Source organism: Chanodichthys erythropterus, chromosome 16 (assembly GCF_024489055.1).
Source record: "Chanodichthys erythropterus isolate Z2021 chromosome 16, ASM2448905v1, whole genome shotgun sequence".
Taxonomy (NCBI): Eukaryota; Metazoa; Chordata; class Actinopteri; order Cypriniformes; family Xenocyprididae; genus Chanodichthys; species Chanodichthys erythropterus.
In genome coordinates, this window is record NC_090236.1 from 26758910 (window position 1) to 26780613 (window position 21704).

General features: G+C 35.3%; 1 protein-coding gene across 2 annotated transcripts; it reads right to left on the reverse strand.

The window, feature by feature from the left end:
- Window positions 1-106: 106 nt before the first annotated feature.
- xirp1 (xin actin binding repeat containing 1) lies at window positions 107-20620 on the reverse strand. 2 transcript variants are annotated; one of them, XM_067362523.1, is made up of 10 exons: window positions 19690-20620; window positions 19293-19445; window positions 17644-17765; window positions 17506-17548; window positions 17099-17425; window positions 15940-16024; window positions 8829-8989; window positions 8085-8141; window positions 2882-7327; window positions 2301-2439 (listed from the first exon to the last, which is right to left on the reverse strand). In XM_067362523.1, the coding sequence occupies exons 3-10, from the start codon at window positions 17763-17765 to the stop codon at window positions 2437-2439; spliced, it is 5244 nt and encodes a 1747-aa protein (XP_067218624.1). In that variant the 5' UTR covers window positions 19293-19445; window positions 19690-20620; the 3' UTR covers window positions 2301-2436. The 2 variants fall into 2 exon arrangements, with proteins under 2 accessions (XP_067218623.1, XP_067218624.1); XM_067362522.1 differs by having other exon boundaries at window positions 107-7327; window positions 19690-19885.
- Window positions 20621-21704: the final 1084 nt, after the last annotated feature.

Sequence of the window (21704 nt, forward strand, 5' to 3'; positions counted from 1 at the left end):
AGTTTATGTATGATATACACAGCAGGAAGAAAAAGTTAAAAATGATTATAGCATGCCATTTTAAAGATGCTATAGAGTTTAGTCTAACTGTTAAGAAAATAAATATAACAAATATTGCTTTGCATGTATTTTATTTTAGATAATATACAGTTTGAAACAAACATAAATATTTAACATTAACACTTTTATTAACACTTAATTGCAGCAGTACAAAAAAACTTGCTCTTAATCAAAGCATCACAATAAAACTTTATTTTACACACATAAAAATGATCAATAAATCTAATATATATGTATTCAAAATATGGAAATGAAATCAAAATCTGGAAATGAAAATGACATCACCAAAAAATTGTTACAAAAAGAACGGGCAGCTTGGTTAATGTTTTTCCGTATTGGGATGGCCGAAAGTTACAAACACTTTTCTGTCTTTGCTTTTACTCAGAGAATTTGAGGAGAAGGTCTGGCCAGATCTTTGCCGGACAGGTGAAGTCATTCCTTCATACCTCCCTGGATTGATAACTACATCATACGAGGAAGGTAATTTCATCTCTGACTGCCTGGTTACAAATGTAGATCTTTCGGAGGAAAAGTAAGTATTCCCAAAGCAATCTATCTCTTCATATTTCTCACTGACGGTTTTAGTGCCAATGATTCCACTTGCAACTTCAGGAACCTGCTGCACTTCAAGAACGCTGACTTTCCTTCTAGGACTTGGAGGGCTACAAACATGGCTAACCGAGATTTTCTCAGGGGAGGACTGTCTGATGGGGCTACCTGCGTGAGGTTGGTCGTTTGCTTTTGGTTTATCTGAGAGAGGATGTGGGGATGTGGGTGACTCCACAGGTTTTCTTGCAGCAGAATGAATAGAAATAAATGAAGGTGAGGAGGGGATGTTTGAGCATGTTTTACCCATTTGAACCTGATGTACATGTGGTGCTTCTTTGGGTTGACCCCTGTTATCACTGCTAGGTTGCACAGGTTTTGCTTTGCTGGACACAATGCTAATTTTCCTAATGTTTTTAGTACATGGAGAGACATAATCAGCATTTAAGGATTCACTAAACAGACCTGACAACCCTGCAATGTCTGCCTCAGACTTTAAATTTGAGACTGAGTACAGAGCTTTTTTTATTGCCTCCTCTATGTCCAAGAGTTTAGCTAATGTCTGTTCTTTCAAATTGACGATGTCCATGCTTGCTTTCTCTAGGTCCTCGAATGCCGCCTCAACAGAGGATATGCTCTCTGTATCATCTCTTAAGCCTTCTGTCTCTGTGCCAACTCTTGGAAGATGTCTGCATTTCATATTTTTTATTGGATTGGTAATCCAAGCAGGCACATTCTCAAACAAAGTCTTCAGAGATTTAACATCTACCTCACAGGTCTCCCCCTCTATTTCTTGAACTTTTGACAAAATGATCTTAAGCTCCTCTCGTCTCATAAGGTTTTCAAAGATCTCCATGGCTGCTTTTACATTGCCTTTCATGATCTCGTCTTTGTGGACGGAGAGCCTCTGGCGGCGCTCATCTTCTGTCTCTCTCCTTGCTTTCTTTTCTCTGAAAACAACTTTGTTCTCAGAATCATTGTGCTCTTTAATGGTTTGATTGTACTTTGAAGGAACTTCATGTTTTTCAGGTGTTAAAGGGGTGTCTTTGCAGGCGACGTGTAACTCAACTTTATTTGTGTTCTCTTTGGGAGTTTTAGCCTGTTCCTGGATTGTTTTGGGAAAACAGGTTTGCACAACTTTAATTTTCTTTGGGAAAGTTGAGGTTGTGTCCATAGTGGTTTTCTTTTCCCCAAAATTCTGAAGTGCAACCTTAAACCCCCTGTTTAGTTCATTATTGTCCTTTGAATAACTTTGCATACACATCCTGATCTCTTCTGCAGCATTTATCTTCTGAATCACATTTTTCTCCATTCCTATTCTATTAGAAGCAAAGGAACCTTCATCAAGAGTTTTACTGACTGATGGAGTGTCTGTATGTTGCATGTGGGAATTTTGAAGCCATTGCTCAGTGTACTGCATCTTCTGCAAATCCACAGGATCTGTGAAGTTTGTCCGTTGAACTGGTTCATGAATGTTGCATTGCTTGTCGTTAATTTTGTTTGAAGTTTCCCTGGTTTCTTTTTCGTGCGAAAATGTTTTGCTGGGAATCACTTTGGGTTGGATTGTTGGCGTCTGCTTATTAATCAGACAATCAGGTGAGCTTGGGCAAATTTGTGGTGTTTCTGCAATATGCTCGGAGCTGGTGTTGATGTGCAGTGGTTTTGGTGGAATAACTGGCTTCTGATTTTTAACCTGATGAGCAGTTTTTGGAGGGATGGGTGGTGGGTTATCATCTTTTTCTGCGAAAGTGCTAGAGAGCTTTGAATTGTCCGTGCTGGAGCTAACAGATTCTGAATTCAGTGCAGAGAAGATCAGATGCCCACTTCCGATCACTGAAACCGAAGAAGACAATTGAGTATCAGATGAAGGCAAATGAACAAAACTCTGCTTGCATTTAGTCCCTGAGTCATTTGTAATTTTGCTTTGTGTGTAAGACTGTCCAGATTGTCTATATAACATTGCTGCCTTGAAATCCCCTTTAGAAATATTAATGCTAGATCTCTCGAGAGACTGGAGTGTCTCTTGCATATTACCTCCAAAAATTTCCTCTCTGTCTACACTTCTCTGCTCTTTCGCAACACTTTGTAAAGACTGAATAGCAGCCTTCACATCACCTTTAACAATATCTGGCTCTAACCCTGACACCTGAGGAGTGTTATCTAGCACTCTTGAGCCATTTTCCATACTAATATCTATTATATTTTCTCTCCCTCCCACTTCATTCTGACAACAAAATCTTTCGGTGGACCCCTGATCCTTTTCTATGTCACTAACCTTTCGAAATGTTGTAGTAATCCGCTGGTTACTCAAGGAGGATGTTGTAGACTGCTCCACTGTTGTGTTGCTTTGACACTGAGATGATTCATTTAGATTATACAGCTTTCCAGGAGTGACATGTTCTCGTTCTACTCTCATGCTTTGGTTCTTTGCTCTCTCCAGGGATCTTTTGGCAGCCTTAACATCCCCTGAAATGATTTCCTCCTTAATTAATTTCCTTTCATCATCTTCTGAGCACATTTCTTCTACCTCTATATTCAGATCATAAATGGTGCCTGGTTTGATGACCTCACGCTCCATGTGCATGCTTTGTTGTTTTGCCCGCTCCAAGGATTCAAGCGTTGCCTTAATATCCCCAGAAACAATTTCCTCTTTCTGGACCATGACTGGCTGCTTGACTGCCTCGTCAAGTTGCTGCTTTGCCGACAAAATATCACCTCTGACGATCTCCTCCCTTGGCACGCAGTTTCCAACACCCGGGTCTGTACAGACATCTGAGAAAACCTTTTTTACATTCTTAACATCTCCTGGTACAACATCCAAGATTGTTCTTTCAGCTTGTTCTCTTTGTTGATTTAGGTGTCGCTTTGCTTCTTTTACATCACCCTGAACAATTTCAATTAGGTCTCTACAGGAGTCTTCTGGTTCCTCCTCAGAAAGATCTCGCTGTAGACTCTTAAGGTCGCCCTTTTCAATGCAGCTTCGATACAAATCAACATTCCCCCTTTCGTTTTGTTCCAGTCTGCAAGATGGTTTTGTCTGTTGGTTGTGGACTGTGGCAAGGAGGTTGCCAATGGTGGACTTGACATCTCCTCGAGCTATGTCGTGCAACTCAGTCATGCTGCTTTGACAGTGGAGGGAATACACTGTCATCTCTGCCTGCCCACCTTCAGATTCTTGCATCACCAAGCCTGTCTTGACTGTTTTTTGTTGAACCAGCAAGCTCTCAATAATTTTAACTGCTTCTTGGGTTTTGCACTCTGCCTCAGGGTTAGTTGCACATCCAGGCTGTTGAAGTGGGATTTCAAGCACTGTGCTATGTATCTTGCCTTGTTCGTCCTCTTTAAGTAGAACAACTTTAGGTTTCAGGTTTGGTTTGAACAGTAACTGCAGCATTATGTTCCTGATGTTTCCTTCAACAACTTCCTCCTTTTGAACTTGGGTCTCCTCATTGTTCACAATCTGATATTTTGCCATGTTTACGTACTTATAATCATTTGCCTGGATGATGATTCCACTTGAATGAATGAATGAAGAGTGGCAAAGACGATAGAGAATGTCTGTCACGCTCTCTACAGTGATTTTGTCTAGAGGTGTGGTCTCGAATAACCATGTTGTGCTTTTGACATCTGCCTTGGGGATTTCTTCCTTTGCTGAAACAAACTCTTCAATCTTTATTTTATCCAAGGGCTGTGATTCAAATAACCAAGTGCAGCGTTTCACATCTCCCTTTGCGTTATCCTCTCGATGTACAGTTGTCAAGGCGTTCTGCTCATCTGGCTCACATTTAAGAGTATCAATAGGTTGATTCTCAAACAGCCAGGTTGATGTACGTACATCACCTTGTTGAACGTCTGTAACGCTCACCATTCGCACATACTTTTTTTGGGCAGCTTGCTCAGTCTCAAAAAGTTGCTTTCTTTGTTGCACACTTTTCCCATTGCTTATATCTTCAACAACCCTTACTGAGGGCCCTTCGCTATGTTTGAAGGAGTCAAGAGGCTGAGTCTCAAACTTCCAGCGTGCTGATTTCACATCCCCCTTGCACACATCCTCCTGTGTAACTGCACGGATGACGTAGATTTCTTTGCCTGCTTGAATGGTATCCAGTGGCTTGGTTTCAAACATCCACCTTGCACCTCTGACATCTCCTCTCATCACTTCCTCTTTCTTTACAGTGGTAACTTCATGAAACTGTCCGTCCTTGTCTCTTATAGCATATAATGGCTGGGATTCAAAAAGCATTGTGCTGGATTTCACATCACTGCTACTGTTCACGGGCTTCTCAACACTCATTGACTGGTGCTCAAGTAGTTCGTCTTTATCCTGGATTTTGTCCAGAGAGAACGTTTCGAAAATAAACTTCTTGCTTCCAACATCACCACCCTCAACATCACTGACACTGTGAGTTTTTCTGTCCTCTTTCTCATTAATGTTGCTTATGGGCTGATTCTCGAACAGCCAAGTGAATTTGTGGATCGATCCTGACTGAATTTCATTTTTCGTCTCCTCGGACTCTTTGACGCATTCGCTTCCTATTTCATGAAGTGACTTGGATTCAAAGATTTCCTTGACACGTGAGACATCTCCAGACTGGACATCCACCTGACTGACATATCTTACATTTTGGTCAGAATCTGTTTGCTTTGTTATTCTGTCCAAAGTCTCTGTTTCAAACAGGTGTTTCACTGTCTTCACATTCACATCACTTTTTACATCTTCCTGCACACTACTGCACAATTTCAAACTGAAGTCCTCCTTGTCTTTAATGTTATCCAATGGCTGTGTTTCGAAAAGCCAAGTGTGTGACTTCACATCAGCTTTGGGTACTGGTTCTACTTCCTGGTTCTTTTCTGATTTCTCATACAAAATGTCCATTGGTTGTGTCTCAAATAGCCATTTGCATGTCTTCACATTACCCTTTTGAAATTCTTCCTGTGGTACTGCTGTGTTTGCTTCTTTCTTACTCTTTAAATTGATGCAATCCAAAGGTTGTGTTTCAAACATCCATTTAGCTGTCCTCACATCACCTGTCATGTCCTCTTGCCTTGTAATGCCCTTGATGAGCTCTACTTTTCCACTACATTCTTCAAATTGGTCTAAGGGTCTTGTCTCAAACATCCATTTGTAATTCTGTACATTCCCTTTGATGCTTTCTTCTCTACTGACAGTTGTAACCTCATGGAAATTTCCAGCACAGTCTTTAATTGCATACAGCGGTGTAGTTTCAAACAATGAACGGTTGCCTTTGACATCCCCGACTGCAATGTCTTGGATTTGACTCTGTGCTTCAACAGAGATGTGACTAAGAGGCAACGTTTCAAAAAGGTTCTTGAAAGTCTTCACATCTCCTTTCTCATCATCTTGAACTTTGTTTCCACTATCACCTGTTGTTTTACCAACACTGAATTTCTCAAACTGAAGCTTTTTGTCTTTAACTTCTCCTTTTTCATCACTTGACACCATAACTTTCTGGAGATGTCCCACCTCATAGCTGTCTTTCAGAGTGTCCATGGGCTGAGTTTCAAAAAGCCATAGGGTGGAACCTACATTTCCTCCAACAATTGCCTCCTTCTCTGAAACTTCACCCACATACTCTCCTTTACGAGATGACAGGGGCTGCTTTAGTTTATGAACATCTGCTTCCCTAGAGATGTCCTCCACTGTTCCTTTGAACTTTTGTTCTTCCACAAGACCTTCATGAATTGCATCAAGTGGTTGGGTCTCGAACATCCATTTCTTCTGATCAACGCCACCTTTCTGGGCTTCCTCAAGTGAGATCCCCCGAATGATCTGCACACCAGCTCCTTTATTAATGTGGTCTAAGGGTTGAGTTTCAAAAAGCCAACGTGCTGTTTTAAAGTCACTGCTTTGGATTTCTTCTCTACAGATTGATTTGATTTCATGGATTTTGCCACTGCTATCCCTAATCGCACAACAGGGATCTGCTTGAAAGAGTTTGACAGTTTTTTTCACATCTCCTTTATTCTCCTGAAGTTCTGATTTGAGTGTTAGCAAGTGTTGGTCTTCAACAGAGCAGCAGCGGCCTAAAGCGTCCAATGGTTTGGATTCAAACAGGAGACGTGCACCTCTCACATCTCCCTTCTGAACAGGTTCCTTCAGTACCACCTCTACGATTTCCTCATCCTCTGTCTTTGACTTACTGATTGAATCTAGAGGCTGTGTCTCAAACAACCAGGTGGCCGTGCGAACATCTCCTTTGACTACACCTGGTCTCTCACCAGCTGTTGTGTGTTGACCATCAAACACTGAATGCTCAAACAAAGAGGATTTGCTTCTCACATCCCCACCTTGAAGATTTTCCTCATCAAGTAATTTTTTAGTTTCATGCGGGTCTCCAATATTGTCAAGAGTCCAGTTCTCAAATATCCAACGCATGGACTGGACTTCCCCCTGATATGCCGTATCTACTGCTTGGGGATTTATTGCGTCTATCAGTTCATCATCTACCACATCATCAAGATTCATCTTCAATTCAGGATGAATGTGTTTAAAAAGACGCTTCAATTCATTTTTTTGTCGTTGCTGGTAGAACTCTGAGAAGGTTTCTTTTGGAGGTGGTACAGGGTGTAAGTTTTGGCTTAGATCCTTTTGAAGTGACTCCAGAACCTGAGGTCTTGGTAGAGGAGGTGGAGGGGGAGGGAAATCATCATCTCCACTGGCTGCATCGGTCACTTTTATCTGTTTGGCTACTTCTGCCATCTTGGATGCAAAGAAGAAGTATGAAGGCTCAAGTTACTCTCCACAATGCAATGAGATAAATAATAGTATATTCTTAATTCTAAAGCGTTAGTATTTTTAAGCTTAAAAGTCATACTTTACCTCTTTCTGTGTTTAGTAGGGAATAGCTGATTTAGTTCACTGCACGCCTATTCTTGTGAGGTTTGACTTCATTCATGGTTGTCAGCCTTGTTAGTACAAAATTCATGCTCCATAACAAATGCAGTTTCACAGTTCCAAACATTTTGGAAATAATAAAAATAAAAATAAAAAATGAAAGAGAATAGGAACAAGAATATTTCTAAAGTAACCAAAAAAAAAAAAAAAATCCGTTTACCAGCTATAATGCCGACTAAATGCAGAAATATTATAAAATTTATTCAGATTTTTATGTTGATCTAAATATGAGGAATTTGCAAAAATACTACAAAAATGATTTTTCCCTCTACGTTAAGAAGTCTACTTTACTTTCACTGTAGTGCAAATCATTCAGTCATTTACATGACTATATTTTTACCATGGCTGTGATTCAGATTTTTTAATAATTGTAATATATTATCCTGCTTGTTTGGAAATATGATAATAAATCATTGCTAAATTTGTTCTTCTTGTTTCTTATTTTAATATTCTAAGACAGTCACAAGACTATTATATTTGTTTCTAAATTAGTCACACCTTTTACCATTAGTTATTAGTCACACAGCAGACTCAGAAAGTCAACAAAAACTGTTGTTCATACCTTGCTTTGTTTTTTCTTCTTTCCGCTTGAGAACAAGTGCTCCTGGACCACACTGCCCTGAGAAAGAAGCATGATTAATTATTCCTACTAATTTTTCATATAAAACACTTAGGGCCATATTTACTAACATTGCTCCAGCGCAAACCCTCTTTTGCGTTAAAAAACTACTGTCAGGATTTACAAGCAGTGAACAAATTGTGCATGGACAATTATTTTTGCGGCTCACCTTATTGCATTTGCATTTGTAGGAGTTTCCTTTTCAGACGCAAAATTTATGGGAGTACAGTATTTAAATGAATAATGCAATGTGATTTATTAAGGTTTGCGCTAGTCAATTTACTGGTATTTGCGCCATTATTTTCTGACCAAAAAATCATCTTAAACCATATGCCAATTTGCGCTGCTCTTGGTAGATAGCGTTTGTCATTACGGAAATTATATGACTGCGTCTGTGTCCTTAAATTTGTGCGTCGTCAGAACTTTCCACTCCCATCGGCGCTTTTTGGAATTGAGCTCTTGGCTCTGTTTAGTAAATCTGGCCCTTTAGATTTTAAGCTGTTTTTCACAACACACAACTTATTCAGTGACTGAGGAAAACAATGGCCAAAAAAAGACTTACTGTATTGCAAAATGAGCATGCCAGACTTTACAGCATTGCATGTATGCGTGCGATCCAGTCTAAGAACTTGACCTTACAGATGCCTGTGTGCTGTGAGTGATATGACAGATGCAATGAGCACTCACTTGCTGTTCGATGGATCCTGAGGAGTCTGCAGCTGCTACCTTTGAGAGGTAAAGGGCAGATCTATCTTTCACGCTCTGGATAGGAGAGGAGGTGTACTTCTGTTTGTTCTCTTGATAGGAGGCAGATTGTCTCTGGTCTTTTTTTAAATATCTCCTCTCATCTAATTCACACAAGAAACAAAGATAGTTGCACAGAAATACAATCAGAAATTATTTATAAGCTAAAAATAGCAGTGACTCACTTATTGAATATGCAACTTGTTGGAGTCATTTAAAATTTAAATAAAAATATATATAAGTAATTGTTAGATTATTGATTGTTGTATGTTTTTGATTTATGGTTTATCATCTTTTGCTTTTGAATAAGAATTTATGGCTTTTGATAGTGAATGGCTTTTGTTTTGGTATTGAGAATGGAATTTTTGGAAAAATTATCTGCTTTGTGTTATTTATTTATTAACATACATAACATATTAACTGCCTTTTGTAGATTATTTTAAAATTTTGAATGTGTGTTAAACATTTTAATTTTGGATAAGAATAGCACCTACATACAGCTGTTTGAGGTCTGTATGCAAATTAATTGTGACCCGAAAATAACAGAAGCAAAAATATCTGTGGCGTGTTTTTTTTTTAAAATATCATAAACATTAATTGTTGGATAATAATCCAGAAGTAGGCTAGAAATAAGACAAGAGTGACCTGACCTAGTTCCTTGGCCATCTAGTGGCTCTGATAGTGGTGTAGGCTATATATAGACTGGAGCTGGTGTTGGTATGCTTTTATCTGTGGGATATTATTATACCTCAAGGACCTATGGAAACTATTCAGCTCCACACATAGTATATGATTGTGTATATGCAAGAATATTGGTGTTTTTGCATTTTTAAAAATGACATTTGTTACAAGCAGCTGTCTGTTTTCAGATGTACTGTTACAATTTGATTGTATTTCTTAGTATGACATCTAACTAAAGAAAAACAGTGGCCTACATGCCATTGTAAAATGTCATGGTGTCAGTTGAATTGTGACCATTTTTAAGGTTTCTCATTCTCAGGGGACAAAACACTGTGAAAAAGCTTTCCTGATTCATGTTTCTATCTTAGCCTTTACATTGGGAATTGTATGTTGCTAGCATGGTTTCAAAATGGTCACCCTATAATAGTACTGCACATCAATATTCTTAGCAAACAATTAAAAATGACTTCTTTTTTTTTGTATCTTCTGTTTTAGTGTGTTTGATGTGAACTGAGAAGTTTAATTGAGGATTCTGAAAGCTGAATTACTTATTATTCAGGATGACGATGATATGTGATGTATTTACGGTTTGGAGCAGCACATTAAATTTATTGTAAAGCTGCTGTAGGCATGATCAAAACAAAAGCCTTGCCTCTCTGAGGTCAGGAGCACTAGAGGCAGCACAGGTTTGTCAGCTGTAACTAATGACTATATTCGAGCATACCTCTGTTTTTCACTCTGTAAGCTCTCGGACAAAAGGACAGGGCCCATCACTGGCGCCACTCACGAGTCTGGGCTTAAAACGTTTGCATAGCTGGATGAGCACACAGAATAACAGGGCCATACAATACTGAGGTCTAGCTAGACGTTACTGTTTAGCAGAGAGAGATTAAGCGGTTTACAAGCCTGAATACTGTGCTCTCCGATTTGTAAAAAAAACAAAAACTGTAGCATCTTGTCAAATTACTAAGATAACAAATGTTTCATTTTGAGCAGCAGCAGCAACCTCACAATATTTTTGCTCAGGATTTAAATGAAAATACTGTGTCAAGTTAGGCTTGAACTTTGTGACACTGTCATGTGATAAAAGTGCCTGCTTGCATTTCCTTTAAGCCTAATCTGACATAAAGGGTGTAATTAAGGAATTGTAATATGTTCAAAGGCCTCTGTGGAGTTGTAAACAGTGCCTGCTTTCTTTCTCATGTATAATTCTTTCACTTGGGTCAAATAATTTAAGCATTTATTTGCATCTGTGATACAATTCATTAGATATCTTAGATATGTATTTCAAGGATCATGTCAGCTGAATGAAAGTTTCACAGAGACCAGCCCCCCATTCATGGAGAGCACAGCTATTAGCGTCCTAGAATGTGAGTGCTTTTGTGCTTCTGACAGCTGTCCAAATTATTGTAATATGCGCTTGGTATTTATTCTCGTCAGCTGCCTTCCTTAGTTTCCTGTGGGCGCTCAAGGGTCTTGTTAAAAACACTGCTAAAAATAGGGCAGCATCGACAAAGGCATGTTTAGCTGACACTTCTGTCTGTCACGATATTAGCTACTGCATATTCAACATGGTGATTTCAGGTGTTGTATACACTTCCGTTCAATAGTTTAGGGTCGGTAAGATCAGTTATACTGATCAAAAGTGACAGTAAAGACTTATATTGTTACAGTAGTGGCCAAAAGTGATGTACGGCCTAGGAAAATGCACATCTTCACCCTTTATTTAAATATTATTAAAAAAATTGTTAACCATATTGTAACCATATTGTGTTTGGAGTGAATAATTTTATTTGTGATAACGCAATGAAACGTGAAGTATGTGTGTATATACTGTAATTTTTGTCCTGGCTGTCATAGAAAAAAAATATGAACACATACAAAAACGAGAGAACCAATGAAATATTAATAACTTATTATGTTGTAGTTAATGTATGCTTTTTCCTCTGAGCTTTTTGTTTTTCTATGCATTTTTTTCATAAAATAAAGCCTTTTGCCAAATAATTTTGATAAATACTTAAACCAAGTAACCAAGTGTTTTGTTTTTCCTTCATATAATATATATATATATATATATATATATATATATATATATATATATATATATATATATATATATATATATATATATATATATATATTATATATATATTTTGATCATTTAATCAAACTTTTAGGGTAATAAAAAACAAATATTCCCTACGGACATCACTTTTGGCCACTACTATGTATATATATATATATATATATATATATATACTGTTTCCACAAACATATTAAGCAGCACAACTATTTTCAACATTAATAATAATAAATGTTTCTTGAGCAAATCATAATATTAGAATGATAGTGATGGATCATGTGACTGAAGACTGGAGTAATGATGCTGAAAAATCAGCTTCACTATCACAGGAATAAATTACATTTTAAAATATATTAAAACAGAAAACAGCTCTTTTAAATTGTAATAATATTTCACAATATTACAATTTTTACTGTATTTTTGATTTAAAAAAAAAATGCAGCCTTGGTAAGCACAAAAGACCCCAAACTTTTGAACAGGTGTGTGTGTGTGTGTGTGTGTGTGTGTGTGTGTGTGTGTGTGTCTCAAAATGTTACTTTAACAGCCCTGTTGTTAGGTTAAATTGAACAGCACATATATGATGTATGTTCTCATTTTCTTTACTCTGGGTTAATTATTATACATCTTAGGTAATTATCATTACATCTGAAGACATGTCGCTCAACATCATTGGATCATTTAAAATTCACAAGCATCGCTTTGAGTCATAGACATGACAATCAAACGTTATGTTCTAAAGGAATAATTCACAAACCAATTTTAAACTGTATTTGAATGTATGCTACTTTTTATCTCTTTAATATGCTATATTATGTTTATACTATAACATTTTAGTTTTTATGATTAATTCACAGGCTTCCTGTCCACACTGATTGCTGTACTCACAGAGTGAATTGCTGGTTCCTGATAGCAGGTCTTACTGTCTTTAAAGCCTCAGTCGTGTATATTTCCGCAGGTGATTTCTTGTGTTGGTCTGACTCTGATGCTGTCTGTAGCAGTAGTCCTGTCTCACTCTGTCCCTCTCTAATGGGTGACAGCTGATTTTTATCACTGCTCACTTCAGAGCGGTGATGAGGCCAGCCTGCTATTTTGGAAGCAGCATGGGCGGTATTCCACACGTCTGAGTCAATCAGTGGTTCTGGAAGTGACTGGGGTACAGGGAACCCCCTTGAATTCCCACAATTCCCACATTAGCTTAGATTTGCTCTTTAATGCCAAATGATGTTTTAAAAATACTGAAATAAATTTTACGGCTGATTTTTTAGAAAGAGTCTCATGTAACATCTCTATTTTTAACTGTTTATAATTTAAATTTTAAAACTGAACACCGCTAATAAGAACGTAATGTCCAGTGATGTTTGATGAGCTTTATAGAGCTTGCTAATACATCTTAAAATAATTAAGGCACTGACTAAAGCCATAGATGTACTTGTAAGTATTAATACTCATGAATTGTTGAAACAGAGCCTGTGGTAAACCATTTGTTTGTACTATTTCTGTATAAGTTACATAATTAAGCTTTAATATGGTCTCTTTGTTGTACATTCAAGTGAAGAAGCATTGTGGGTATAAAGACTATAAACAAACTGTATTTTGACAAAATATAGTGTAAAGCAGTTCTGAAAATTGTTTGGACACTTAAAGTGTTAGTTCACCCAAAAATGAAAATTCGTTAATTACTCACCCTCATGTCGTTCCAAACCTTTAAGACCTCCGTTCAGCTTCGGAACACAAATTAAGATATTTTTGATGAAATCTGATATCTCTCTGACCCCTCCATAGACAGCAATTTAATTACCACTTTCAAGGCCCATAAAGGTAGTAAAGACATTGTTAAAATAGTCCATGTGACTATTTGTGCGCAAAAACAAAACAAAAAATAAGGACTTTATTCAACAATTTATTCTCTTCCCTGTCAGTCTCCTACGCAATTTATATTGTAAACACAGTGCGGAGCTTCCAGGTTCTATTTCAGAACGCCAACTCAGAATTAATTTTCCCTTCATAAAATTAATGTTGAACCACTCTAGTCACATGGACTATTTTAACAATGTCTTTACTACCTTTCTGGGCCTTGAAAGTAGTAATTAAATTGCTGTCTATGGAGGGGTCAGAGAGCTCTCGGATTTCATCAAAAATGTCTTAATTTGTGTTCCAAAGATGAACGAAGGTCTTACGGGTGTGGAATGACGTGGGTGAGTAATTAATGACACAATTCAAATTTTTGGGTGAACTAAACCTTTAACTCACACTTTTTAAAAGGTAATTTTATTGACAATATGAAGTCAGTTCATCGCTTAACATTAATATGTTCTACTAACAGTTGACATTTGACAAAGTCCAAATATATTTTTTTCTAAAGACCTCTTTTTTTGTGAAATATCTGTTGCTTGTGCAACTTTTCATTAATATAAATGTATATTAATAAAAATGAATATTACATTAATTATATGATTTTTATATCAATAAATGTTTAAATAATTCTAATTATATTTTTATATTTGTGTATATTTATTAGGACGGTATCAAATTTTCATGTTGCGATAATTGCTGAAGCTTTTATCACGTTATACTGTATTATCATGATATTGAAATAAGTTGCAAAAAAAAGTGTTTTCATAGTATAACAGGTTTAAGAACTCTTCTTATAACAACAAGAACTCTGAATGTTTAAATACAATAACGCAATACACAAAAAAATTATAAAGTAAAAATTTTCAAACAGATTAAAGTGCAAACAAATTATTAACAACAATAAAGTCTCATTATTTAACATTAGTTAATGGATTAACTAAGATTAAGAGAGAGCAATAGCTACATTTGTTACAGAAGGTATTATTTGTTGTGAATGTTAAGAAATACAACTGATCATTGTTAGTTTTAGTTCAGGTCCATTAAATCAGTTACAACTTTTGGTTTTGGTAATGTTATTAAACATTAACTAAGAAATTAACATAAAAGAAGATTAATAAATGCTTCATTATATAATGCTTTAAATATTTTTCATTGTCAGTTTGGTAATAATGAATTAACATGTTATCTAATGAAGCCTTATTTCACTAAGTTTTACTGAACAATAACAAATAATCAGAACATTTTCAAACATTAGGGCATGTTGTAGTCCAGATTAAAATATAAAAATGTTTAAGTTTGAAAATAAATAGCCTATTAAGTCTTTAAGTATAAAGTATTTGGTGCTGTGATTAACAACATTGCGAATCCAAAAAAACTGAATGGCTGTTTGAAGAATGTTAATTACTGCTCAGTAGTGCAGCTGCTTTGTTTACGGGGTTTCTGGGGTAACCGCTTTATTTCTGCTGTTCCATCAGCGCCCTCATTCCACCACGTGCTTCTCGTGCACGTTGGGTTTGTTTACATGTGCGCGTGTCACTTTGACGCAACATACAGTGGTGTTGTGCATTTTATATGGTTGATGGGGAAAGTCTTCTTAAAATGCATTATAAAAATTTTATTAATTAGTAATAAATAATTATACACAGTATTTTGAAGTTCCCGCGATAACAATATTGTGCATATTCATTGTCGTGATATATCGTATTACTGAATATCGGCACATGTCTAATATTTATTAATAAATATGTTATTATTAATTTATTTTTTGCTATCTAATAAAATGACATTCTTACATTGTTAAAAGTGGTTTAATTATCTGAAAAAACTTTTGAGGCCACTGTATAACCTAAAACAGCATTGGTGGGCACAGCACAGACACTGAAAGGTCTCTCAAACCCCTTTCAAACAACTATAACCCAAAGACACTGAATCAACACAGTCCAAGTGTCACTCAGACTCAAGCGTGATGAATGTAAGGTCAATGCATGGGGTCTGTGTCACAACTGCCACCTTAAGCAGTAAGTTATGTCTCCTGAATGCATTGAACGCATACTTACACATTCAATCCTGCTCTCAAGCCTTATTGAAAACTTGTGAAATAGGACTCACTATTTGCAGACAGGATTTTGTGTATGTGACAGAAGTCAAAACTATTCTGTTAGGATTATCTGAGGAATATTTTTAACGCACAGACACAGCCGGCGGATTCCTTCACTATGGGAACTTCAGATGGCTCCACATGCTTGTGTAGGAAGACTTTAGATGCCAAGGTTTTGTCTCACATAGGGCACAAAGTTCAAATGACCTTTGACCTCATAGTTACTGACTAACATCACAGCTGAGTCAAGAAGAATGAAATAACTGGTGATTGTGCTCAATCATTTACACTAGTTGTACAAATAATTTGTTGTTTTTATAATGTGCTAATCAACTTACCATTCAGCCCAGCGGAGGAGTGGGTGACATATCCGGGAACCCCACTGACTGTCCTCCTCCTCATTGTCTCAAAGCTTTTTTCTTTCTATTAAGGGAAGCAAGGGCATTTTTTAAACTTATAACTTAAAAATCAAATTTTTAAAAATAACAAATTATATTATATTAATATTTATGATAATATTAGTAATTATATGGAGGTAAAATTATTTATTGAATTATTTCATTTAAAAAATGTGTGAATTCCTATTGAATGGACTCAAAATAATAATAAAAAAAACTCTGCTCTATTTGTTTAATTTATAAATAAATTAACATTTTCTTTCTCATTAAATCTTTTAATATAAATGTATTTAATATAAATGTTATTTTATTAATATTATTAACATTAAACAATAATATTAATTATAAATATATTTATATTATTTATATTATATTATTTATATTTAATAAGTAATATTACTAATATTAAGGTATTAATTACCTTGAGGTATTATTTGCATCTTATTTTATTTTTTTATTTTTAAAATGTGTGAACTCCTATTGAATTGACTATAATCATTTCAATAGTGTTATTTTAGTATTATTTAAATATAAATTTATATTATAGTTTTATATAATATTAATATTTTGAATCAGATTTTATTTGTATATTTTCAGTATTTATTTTAGTTTAATTTTTAGTAATTTGGTTATGTGCTCTTGTCATTTTTATTAGTATTTGTTCATTTTAAATATTTTAATTCAGTTTTAGTTTTTATTTGTTTCCAGATGGTAATTTTAGTGCTTCAGCTTGGTTGACAAGGCAAAATTTATAATTTTCTTCAAGTTTTCCATCTAATATATTTTTCATCTTTTTTTCAATTAATAAAAATGTTTTAATTGTTTTAGTTTTAATTAACTATAATAACCCTGAATAAAAAAAAAATCAAACTTTGCTTGACTTAATTTTCATACTATATTTGTTGTATTATTTATATATAATGGACCATTTTTTTGCTCATCTCAGTCAAACTGGAAGGTTCATCAATATTTAAAGCAAGGCTAAACACATAATTTAATGACTACATTGAGAAAAGCACACATGCTCCTTTCCTGAGTCACGTCTCTCCATGTTGCATAAACACAAACAGAAATAAAACATGACGTGACAGTTACACACCTGATGAGCCTTGTCTTTTTTGGAATTGGTGACAGTAGTAGCACCAGAATAACCTTTCGCCCTCCCCAGTGAGGTAATGTGACTCACTGGGCTGCTTTTGGCCTGTGCCGTGACGTTGAGACGAGGGCTGCTGGCGTAGTCCTGTCGTAGGGCGTTCTTTGACTCAAACACGGCCCTCAAAGAATTAGTGCCCATCTGGTCCGGCTGGGGCAACATGTCCATTGAAATACTTCTGGACAACGTGGAATTTACCCCACTGAGGGACTCATATCTCCGCCAGAGACTTTCAACTTTACTCTCTTCATGGTTTGGTCTTAGGCTAGATGACTGTGAAAACAGAGATCATTCATGTAAGCCGGATTTCACTGAAAGTATTGCTTAATACATGATGAATCAAGTGGTTATACCTTAGACCAGGCAACATCTGTGAGCTCCACACAGCTTTCATACCTAGTGAAAACAGTCAGGTTTAGGCCACAAACTTCAAAGAAAAGGGTCAGTACAGCAAAGGCAAATACATGGAATATGGTAGTTGGCATATTTACCTTTGAACAAGCTGAGACACAGGTGTTCTTCGGTCCCAAAACAGCACCTCTGATGTAGACCATGAACTATGACCTCCAGAGAGGCTCCTAAGGGACTGACTTCTTCTCAAAGTAAAGCTCATCTTAGTGGTGAAAACATCAGTAAGTAAATCAAAGACAAAATATTTTCTATCATGTTTTTGTTGAACTGCCTTGATATGATATGCATTTTAAAAGTCACAGTAGGTTAAAGGATCAAGGATTTAAAAAAAAAATCCATTAATTCAAACATTTGTGATATATAAATATACTCACTCAATAATGGTTAACAAGTAACCCAACTATATGTTAGTATAGCAACTTGTCAAAAATTGGGTTAAAATTTTTTTGAATAAAACATTTTTGAAAAATAAATATTTGAAATACATTTATTTCATGCTAAGTATACTACAAATATATTTACATATTATGTACTTAATAAAAATATCATGCGATTGCACTTTTAGTATACTAAACTGGTATACTATTGTGCTAAAGTAGAATTATTGCATGTATACTTTACGTACACTTTAAATATCTTGCATTTAAAGACTGATTTTATTAAAATATCATATAACACTCATCAATAGTGAAATTAAAACACATTTTAGGCCTAATATTAAGAAATATGCATTGTGCACAAGTAGTACTCTAAATAAAGTTTAAGTAAGTCTAAAGCAATATATCAGTAAATCTAATGTGACATGTCAGTAAATATGTTAATAGATTTGAGGTGTATTTAGTATGACAAATGTATTTTAAATATTTTACTTTTTTACTAGGGCCAACACAGTGACCCAATATGTATAACCAAACGGTTGGGTAAATAATACAACCCAACGTTTTTTTACTGTGTAACAAGTAACAAATGTAAAAATCTTATAATCTATATATATATATATATATATATGTATCTTATAAGATCTTTATATATACAGCTATGGAAAAAATTAAGAGACCACTTAACATTGATTTCTGAACTTGGAGTGGTCTCTTAATTTTTTCCATAGCTGTATATATATATATATATATATATATATATATATATATATATACATTTAAATTTTATTTTTATATATATATATATATATATATATATATATATATATATATATATATATATATATATATATATATATATATATATATATATATATATATATATATATATATATCTAAAGTACTTGTTAATCCAGTGTAACAGCACCAGTAAAACAGTGTGAATGACTTTGGTCACATGATGCACCTGCTCGTCAGCCCTTCTCTCATCTGACTCAGTTAATGTTTATCATTCATATGTTTTGTTACATTACACATTGAAAGCTTTGCTGTATTGTGCAATTTTCACATAATATGTGCAAAAAGCAAAAAAAGTAGAGAGCTTTTATATAATCATGCACAAAGGAATAAGATGAAAGTGAATAGAAGAAATGTCAGGGAATGTCAATCAGAATTAGTACACGTTAGTGCACAGTTACTGCAGTCCATTTATGACAAAATTGTCATTAGCCTAAATTTGAGTAATTAGCCTATAAGCATGCATGTATGACTTGTAAGTACACCCCCCCCCCCCCCCCCAAAAAAAAGACGTACAAAATATCATCTCAATTCATCTTCAGCTAGAGAGTTACCTTAAGCGATCAGTCTTGCGCTCCTCATTTCCTTCTGTTCCGCTGTGCAGTGTGAACTGGAGCATCACTCACAAGACACTCTTGTCACACAGGCCAAAGTCCCTCATTTACAGCCTGAAAACTGTGTGATCACTTATTTCCCATCCAATTTTTCTAGACAAGGGTTGAATAAAAGGTAAAATAAGATCTTTATACAAAGCATGAGTATTGATAATAGTGCTTATAATTCAGTAGGGCATTTAAGAAAAAAATGATTATTATATGACAACTGCTTCCTTCCATGTAAGCATATTAATCTTCTTTTGAGCTAATTTCCTCATCAACAAGAGTGTTTCAAGTTATGGCAGTCTAGTCTAGACAAAACACTTGAGGAATGTAAATGTTAGCATCCACTCACTGAGGTCACGTGTGCTCTGGAAATCATCTTGCTATTCAGAGACACTGCATGAACGAATGAATGCCTAACATTGTTCAGCTCTTTCTGTCATGCAGTGAAGAGTAGGCCTAGTCTTGGAAATTTGAGATCCTAAACTCCAAAAATAGAAAGGAACAGCAGAATTCTATTACATGCGACCTCTTTTATGCAAAAACAGCAATTCAAACTAATGCACAGTTTCTATTAGATATAGTGAACAATAAATCATGAGGTTCTGTGGATTTGCTATGACATATCTAATGAAACCTGTACTTATGTTGTTCAAAAGACTATGCAAAAGACTAATACTTTATACCGTGATGTATCTCTCCAAAAGTCTTTCTGCTTTCCTCATGACTTCTTACTTGTTCACTGCCATATTATAGAAACAATGTTGTTTCTTCACCACTAGATGGCCATTTCGTTACCATAAATTTGTAGTTATTATTTGTTCCAGTATCATTGAATTATAGGTACATGATGTCATTATACATATGTTAATGGATGTACATAGCTGCTTTAACATGTAAGTAGTGTCGACAGTCTAAGTTTCTAATTTTTGATGCTGATTGTAATGCTGAACTTTCATAATGAGATTCCTCTTCCCTTTTCTTTACAAGACAATAACTCACATCCACATTTTGCAACCCATATTTTGCTGTCATTCTTTTAATTTACATGTAAAATGACCTCAGTCATCATTCAGCCTTATTTGGTCACATATCCTTTCAATTCAGAATAGTCACTGTTCCCATGGTGACCTCGAAGCAACATGAGGATGAATGTGTCACATTTATATTGTGAATGATGTTGGGGAAGATAGCAATGAAACAGATAATTATGTATTGGGTCATCTCTCTTTTGGTGCTTTTATGACTTACTATTAATTATTAAAACCAAGATAAAGCTTTTTTATAAGGAAAAAATGAAGGGCATTTTGTATTACAAAGGAAAACATTTTTTTTTCATGTTTTTGTGTCTTGTAAAACATTTTCTTATCACAGACTGCCTGTCATTACACATACAGTTCTCAAGTATTTGTAAAACGCATATACTTTCTTTCATTTTTCCTGTTGGTCTTAGATTACACATTGTCTATTTCTTTGTCTACAACTGTACAAAGACTTCTGGGAGTGAGAAAGGGGTGCTGTACTTCCAAACCAATGTGTAGCACTCTGGCAAACTTTTTATAGATAGTTATACTTAGAAACAGGATAAACCCAGGAGAATCCTCAGCAGCACAATGCAAATTACTAGCTGGGGCAAAGGTGTGTGTGTGTGGTTCAGGTAAACTCTACGTTATGGGGGAAAAATGTCCCCACAAAGATGGCAATATCGGAAATGATTGTCCTTGTGGGGACATTTTTTTGTTCCTCAAGAGGAAAACAGCTTGTAAATCATACTTATGTTTTTCGAAAATGTAATGTGTGTTTGTGTGTGTGTAAGGGGTCTGAGCAACAGAGGGCAAATTCAACTTTTAATTTTACACAAGAATTAATTAGGAACATATTAATTTATTACTCACGACTTTTGGTTAGTTTCTCTAAAGAATGAACTGACAACATAAATGCATATATGTAAAAAAGAGAAAATACAAAGCAATGTAAGTTTGCTTTCCATGCCCTTTTCTTACCATGTAAAGTTGCAGATTGAGTAGGACACACCTGGTTGATAAAATCATTATGACAACACAAGCAAAAGTGCAAACAAAGAGTCTTAGAGTTCAGCCTGTCTATTCAGATGGATAGATATACACCAGTAAAACAGATCCTTAGCTGTTGCTGTTGAAATGGCCAAACACAAAGGCACTGCCATTAGATTTGCATCTTAGATTTGCATTTTGTATTAAAACCTGTATCTAAAGCCAACCTGTATTTATCAGTCATTTGATTAGATGTCTTTAACTCTCCATTGCCTGAAGTCATAAACAAATAATAGCAATGGAAATGTGTCACTCAGTATTACATGCTGAATTAATGTTAGGAAGTCCAAAGCAC

Coding starts and splice junctions, on each gene's coding strand:
- xirp1 (XM_067362522.1), bottom strand. CDS start 17,765: ATGAGCTTTACTTTGAGAAGAAGTCAGTCCCTTAGGAGCCTCTCTGGA. Junction 17,426..17,505: donor CAGATGTTGCCTGGTCTAAG/GTATAACCACTT, acceptor CTGTTTTCACAG/TCATCTAGCCTAAGACCAAA. Junction 7,328..8,084: donor AGAAGAAAAAACAAAGCAAG/GTATGAACAACA, acceptor TTTGCATCCAAG/ATGGCAGAAGTAGCCAAACA.